Source organism: Capricornis sumatraensis, chromosome 7, assembly GCF_032405125.1.
Source record: "Capricornis sumatraensis isolate serow.1 chromosome 7, serow.2, whole genome shotgun sequence".
Classification (NCBI taxonomy): domain Eukaryota; kingdom Metazoa; phylum Chordata; class Mammalia; order Artiodactyla; family Bovidae; genus Capricornis; species Capricornis sumatraensis.
In genome coordinates this window covers 94,744,553-94,751,812 of record NC_091075.1, presented here as the reverse complement: position 1 = coordinate 94,751,812, position 7,260 = coordinate 94,744,553, and the positions used below count along the sequence as shown (strand labels likewise).

General features: G+C 39.5%; 1 protein-coding gene across 1 annotated transcript; it reads right to left on the bottom strand.

Annotated features, from left to right (window-relative positions):
* Positions 1–940: 940 nt before the first annotated feature.
* CXCL13 (C-X-C motif chemokine ligand 13) lies at positions 941–6,610 on the bottom strand. Its single transcript, XM_068974975.1, has 4 exons — positions 6,547–6,610; positions 4,864–4,996; positions 1,292–1,369; positions 941–995 (listed from the first exon to the last, which is right to left on the bottom strand). Exons 1-4 carry the CDS (start codon positions 6,608–6,610, stop codon positions 941–943), a joined length of 330 nt encoding a protein of 109 aa, XP_068831076.1.
* Positions 6,611–7,260: the final 650 nt, after the last annotated feature.

Genomic DNA, 7,260 nt, shown 5'->3' with positions numbered 1-7,260 from the left:
GTGATCTTGGTTGGAAGATCATGGGTTTTGGCTGGGTTCAAGCCCTGGCCATGTGAATTCCAGTCCTAAACTGAGTTTTGGCTGGGTTTGAGGTAAACGGTTTCAGGAGCAGTCCTCTGAAAAAATGCTCCATTAAGAATGAATTGCTCATAGTTAAATGAAACATTTGCTTAAGTTTATTGAACAGCATTAGATTAATAGAAAGCATTAAAGAATTGAACTCCAAAGACCAAAAGAAAAAGGAAAAAAAGTCTGTGCAAAAGATGTGATTTAAAAAAAAAAGTTCATCAAAGTTCCTGCATTGAACTTTGATGAACTTGCATGAAAGAATGAAAGAATACATGTAAATGCATGAAAGAATACATCTAAATATCATCCTTTAAATGCTTTTCCTGAAAACTTTATGAATTTAAGTCTGGGGGTCTTTAAGTGTTCTTAAGCTTTATCTGTGAGAGTAAATCTTATAAAGAAACTCTTTAAAAGTAGAAGGACCTTTTTTCTCTCAATAGTGAGCTTTTAAATGAAGGATGTCTATTATGTGAACTCTCTGTTCCTTGTAAGGCTAAAATTCCATGGGTTTCCCAGGCAGCTTTTTAAATCTCTTATGGAAGCTTGCTATTCTTAGGGTATAAAATGATTGAAACACATTCCATCATTTCCTCCTTAATTCAAGCCACTTGTTTTGTAGGAAAATTCAGCATTCAACAACAGGTATATTATTGAAAGTAACCTTTATCATTTATAATGAAGGAACTAGCCTTAAAGAAACTTTCCTCCTTAATGACTCCTCCTCCAAATTCTGAGTTTGTAGGGTACTGTATTTTTAAAATAAAGCAGATGGGGATGATCTTTTTCTGGAAAAGATTCAACCAAACACAAAACTAAAACCCAGAGCAGGAATGATGGGGGAACACAGGTGTCCTTGATGGGAATATTGGCATCAGGCACTTCTTTTCTTAACCAGTGGAGCTGGTGAAGTTGACAAAATATGTTTGCTGTCAGAAAACAAAAATAAAACAAGAGAGTCAGGCTTAGAGAAAGACTTGCCAGAAACCGGCTTTCCCCTGGAGATTTCAAATAAGGAATTTTGTGCCCACTGGTTTCCAGTTTAGTTTACTGAGCTGCCAGAATGAGCCATCTCGACTCCATCTGAAAAGTAATAATAGTGAAGAACAGGTATTTGTCTTAGTAGTGTTTCATAAATTTAAAGTGATCCCCATTTTGACTATCTGGAAAAAGGAAACCCTTGGGTACAATTGAAATCTACAAACCGTGGATATGCCTGACTCACCTTAACAATTTCACTAGTGTTTGTGTCCTTTTGGCTTGAGGGTTCAAGCAGATAACTGGCTTATTGTTCATCCAGACTCTGGGGGGAAATAAATAAAAATGAAGCAATCAGTCCTGCATTTTAGGAAAGAGTTGAGTATAAAAATAAAGATTCCCACATGAGGTGTATTTGGAGGTGGGCAGTTTTAGATGTGAAGCAGGTGATTTGCAGCATGAAGTCTGATCATTAAGAAAAACCCCATTTGAGACTCACTGTTTGTGTGAGTTGGTGGAATTGAATATGAATTGACAGACTCTCAGTTGTCAGAGGTTAGTATTTTGCTGACAACCTTTAATGAATTGGAAATGGAACAAATAACTGACTCCAAGTTTGGCTTACTCCTGAAGTTTTAAGACGTTGGTTTAGTTGCTAAAGTGAAAGTGAAAGTCACTCAGTCGTGTCTGACTCTCTGTGACTCCATGGAGTATACAGTCTGTGGAATTCTCCAGGCCAAAATACTGGAATGGGCCTTTCCCATGGGCCTTTCCCCCAGGGGATCTTCCCAACCCAGTGATCAAACCCAGGTCTCCTGCATTACAGGTGGATTCTTTACCAGCTGAGCCACCAGGGAAGCCCATTTAGTCACCAAATCTTATCCAACTCTTGTGATCCCATGGACTGTAGCCTGCCAGGCTCCTCTGTCCATGGGATTCTCCAGGCAGGAGTACTGGAGTGGGTTGCCATTTCCCTCGCCAAAAGCTGTATCATAATATCTTTAAAATGTGTTTGTCCATTGAGCTTGGGAAAACAAAATAGACTAAAGAAAACTCTCTCTTAAAGACATTTTATGTGAAAAAAAATCCAATGAAATTTACTGTGGGAGAGGTTTACAGAGCCGATTGCTCTGAGTGACATCTGCATTTGATGGAACCATCAGTGAGCCAGACTTTCAATGTTCTGAAAATTAAGCAACAGCAAAGGCAGTAGGGATAATCATCCATTGATATTGATCAAGCACTTAAAATGTGCCAGCCACTATGCTCAGCAGGTAATATGAATTATCTCAATTAATCTCACAACAATCCTATGCTAAAGGAAATACTATTTCTTCACCTTCAGATGAGGAACTTGAGGCTTCCTCAAGAAGACTTTAAATAATTTGCCCAAGATTGCACAAGAAATGCATGATAAAGCAGGATTCAAATAAAGGTTGGCTGACTCCATAACCCCCAGTTTTAGCCGCTGCTCCACCTGGGCAAATCTGAATGGTTACCAAGTGCCAAAATGTCTTACCAGCAGTGAAAGAAATGAGGTTTACCAGGTAACAGCAAACTGGGAGAGTCTACTCTCCATTGGGGTGACTTTGTACAAAACGTGATTTCTTGATGAGTCTCATTAGAGCTATAAAATGACAGATGGCAAAGATCCATCCATCTAGCTTTGAAACTCTACTCTTGTAATTGAAAACTACAGAATCAGAGGTCATAGACCTGTTGGGCTCTTGGCCAGAGCCTTCCAATTTGGTTTCTAAATTCATGATTGAAATACAGATTTCTGACTGTCTGGACTAGAGTATTTTCACTACTGACTGCCATGAATTTTTCATAATTATTGGCAACTTTTGCTTGTATATCTGGTAAAAATTCAGAAATGTAGACTCTGGTGAGAAGATAAATTTTTATCACTTTTAAACAATTAAGGTTTAAGTAGAGAAAATTAGGGTGTATTACTTCCCCTGGTAGAGAGATGAGAGACTTGACTCATGACAGAGAAACTGGTAATAAAAAAAAACAGTAGGAAGCCTCTGTTCTCTAGACCAGGGGTTCCCAACCTCTGGGATCCAATACCTGATGATCTGAAGTGGAGTTGATGTAATAATAATAGAAATAATGTGCACAGTAAATGTAATGCACTCGAATCATCCCAAAACCATCCCCCAACTCTGGTCGGTGGAAAAACTGTCTTCTATGAAACCAGTCCCTGGTGCCAAAAAGACTGGGAACTGATGCTCTAGACAGCCAGAGGAATTACTCCTAAATAGGTCATGACTACACTTCACATCTCCAAGTTGGAGGGCAATAATCATGGTTTAGTCAGTATTTTTATTGTCAATGATAGTAGTAAAAATGTAATGTCTTTCTAATGAAAAATGTCCCTACTTATTTTTGCCAGCCCATGGGGTCGCAAAGAGTCGGACACAACTGAGCGACTGAACTGAACTGAACTGAATGCTTCTTTATTACAAGTTAAGCACAACTAGTCTGAAACCCAAAGCCCTAATATCAAAATGTGCTGTGCTTTGTCATTCAGTTGTGTCTGACTCTTTGCGACCCCGTGGACTGTAGCCTGCCAGGCCCCTCTGTCCATGGGATTCTCCAGGCAAGAATACTGGAGTGGGTGGCCATGTCCTCTTCCAGGGCATCTTCCCAACCCAGGGATCGAACCCAGGTCTCCCCCATTACAGGCAGATTCTTTATCATCTGAGACACCAGGGAAGCCCAAACAAAAAGTAGCTGCTTACAAATGTTTCCAAAGGTTAAAGCAACCAAGGGAAGAGTTGCTAATGAAAGCCAAGCCAGGGCTGCCCTGAGAAGGATGCTCTGACTGTAGTTCAAGGTGCTGCGGGGCACCTTGGTTCATTCAAGGTGGATCCAGGAAGAAGAAATCACAGTTCTAGGCAGTGATAGCTAAAAGATCTACCAGCTCCCTTAAAAATAGTCAATCCAACATTTGTTGACCCTCTCCCATCTGAAAAGAAAGGGATAAACATCAGGAATAGGGAAATGAATAATGTCTGATTCCTATCTGTAAAGAACTTATTTTCTGATGGAATAAAAGAGAAAAACAGACAAACCAACCTGAATGTTTCAACACAATGATGCCAAATAATTACAGCTAACAATTACTGAACATTTATTACTCTGTCTGGCACTGTACTAGGGGCTTTACATGCAACGTTTGTCTCATTTGATATGCCGTAGAAAATGCCCTAATAAAGGATTCCACAGATGTCTCTGGGAGTACAGGAAAGGGCTTATTGAAAGGGGATATACCATCTCAATAAAAGAAAATGTCTATTAAATTTCTTGTAACCATTACTGTCCCCTTAGCCTAATTTTTAAAGCAGAGTTAGGGGTTCACAGTTGACAGAACCTAAAGGATGATTCCATAAGATAGACAGACATTCTGACCAGGGACTGATGTGGGTACTTATTCTCTTGCTCTTTAACTTCTGGGGAACAAATTGTCTGCTTCTGCTGGCAATTGGATTTTGACCAAATAGAGAAGAATCTTGGTTCTGTCCCTGTCTAGTGGTATGTCTCAGGGAAGTTAGTTAGCTTCCCTAAGCCTCAGTTTTTGTATTTGTAAAGGAATGGTAACAACAGATAAATCTGAAAGGGCTCTTGAAAGAATACAGTGAATGAATGTTCACGAAGCATGTGTGTTAGCTAGCACCTCATCACCCCTATCCCCACAAAGTATGTACTTAACAAGTTTTACTGATTCTCATTATTAGTTTGAGAATTAATTGCTAGTAACACTCCAAATTAATCACTTTGAGGAATCATACATTATTTTTTATTGCAACTTACATGACTTCTGTGTTTGGACATCCACGCCCACGGGGGATGATTTGAAGTCTTTCAATGAGCTGAATGGGGAAACGGTTGTAAATCTTTCCAATGCATTTACACTTTAAGTTTGTGTTATTGGTCTCCAGAACACCTATAAACACAGAATCAGTTACTTTAATCCCTTTGGCATATAATTCACAACTAGAATTAATCAGTAATCTCTCATACTGTGCATTTGAAGATTTAAACATTTCAAGTCAGTACTTCCACCGATACGCCTTTAGTTTGTGCATTTCTGCTTGTCTTGGCTTATTTTCAAACATTTTCTATCAAAACCTTAAAAATAAAATCAGCTTTTTAAAAACACAATAGCTATTAAAATTTGTGACAGCATTATATTGATACTCAGGTGGTTGCCCATATAATAAAATTTGAGAACAGCCACTGTGGGAACTTACAACTCAGTTATAATTCATGCAACATAAAATTGATCAATCTTCACTCCCAATACATAAAGAACCAGAAATGAACTAGTTAACTGAGTCTCCCAGAGCATTATCAAGTTGTAACTCTATCAAGCTCTTTCTTATCATTACTCCCTACTCTCCCAACTCGCCCTCTTTCTCTAAGGAAATACCATGAAGATATTTTTTGTTTTTGTTTAATATGTTGGTCCTCTAACTCAGTTGCAAACCATTATCAAAAACTGCCAATAATAAAAATTCAACTGTTTGTATTCAACAACAAAAAATGTACCAGTTACTTTAATAGGTAACCTGTTCTTATGCACTTTAAGGAATTCTACTTTCTTTAACCCTAGTGCCCACCACTCCGCTGGACACAGAATTGCAATTAAAGGAACCAGGCTCTCAAGGTGTTTACACTTTAGTAAACAAAAGCAAAAGTATCACACAATGCTGTATTTCCCCCAAGGTCCAAACTGCATGAATGAGAACAGAGGACTTTGCCAGCAGCCATGGAAAAGCTTCCTGGAAGGAGAAAGAGACGAGGGTCTTAAAGAATGAAATGATGTGAAACAGGGTTAAAATCGGGGAAAAAAATCCCCACATTTTAAGAACAAAACTGGTCCTCTGCACCTGAGCAAAGTATCTCATCCTATACATGATAATTCCTGGTGGAATTTCATGATCCCTTCAGTTGCATAAAAATTTACCTTTCAGCTAGATATTTACCTATTTACACAAAGAAATCCTCCCCGTTTAGACTTGGAAGTCTGCTTCTTGGCAGAAAGTGTACTCAAGTACTCCTGTTGTACTTGCAATGTTTCATGTCAGAGCTGACCCTAAAAAATTGTATTAGACTATCTCTGCAGGAGACCAATGGGTTGGAGTCAATAGCATTTGATCAAAAAGGGGTAGCGTTGAGAGGCAAAGTAAAGAAGAGATATCTGGAAAAAATGAGTTATAGGCAGAGTGGCATCTGAAAAAAGCCAGGAATAGGCAGCCGAGTGTCAGTCTCACGGCTTGGGACCTCCAGCATCTCCGCCGGAGAAACATACACGTTTCCAGCCTCTAAGAGTTGAATCTCTGAACACCTTACTTTTAGAAATCTAGGAGCAGTTGAGCAGTTTCCCCCTCTTCATTCACACTTCCCCTCATTTTCTGATTGGAAAAAAAATTGAAATGGCTGAAGACCATTTGAGCTCAAAGAACAAATGATAACACAAGTGAAGATTCTCACCATGGACAGGAGAGAGGCTGAAGGCCAGCAGCATAAGAAGCAGAGCTCCAGGGGTGAACCTCATTCTGCCTCAAGGTGGAGTTCCCGCTTCAGCTTCAGATCCACACTGTGGGTTCTCACCCCAGAGACTCCTATTTATTTAGACCAGTAAAGCCCTCCCACTGCCTTTGTCTCCAGGAGGTCAGCTGCATCATCAGTTTTAGAAGCTCCCCAATATGCTGAGCTTGCTTTTTTTAAAAACCCCCTTGCGAATTTTATGCATTTGCTTCAGAGCACTAGTAGTATAATAAAGTATTTCTTGAAAATGTGGACTCTAAATGGCAGGGATGCTGCTGGAATTTGGAGATGGGAGAGAGGGAAGTTTGGAGACTCCCCAGCACTCTCTCTGTAGGTTCACACTCAGGAATTGTGGCTTTGCTTGCTGCTCTCAATGAAGGGTCAGTGGGCTGTCTCAATGGCATCTGAATATATCCTCCAGGAAATCAGAAACTTGTCAGGCACATCATTGTGTTTCTAGCACCTGCAAGCTTCCCTAACCTTTGATAGGTGCTCAGTAGATATTTGTAGACATAATGAATATCTCCTTATAGACAAATCCCTATGCTGACTAGGTTACTATTTTTCTATCAGACTTTCCCACACCTTATTTCACTATCTGAAATATATGATTACTTAAGTAATCTCACCATCATAGAAGTCCTGGAAGGGGACAAG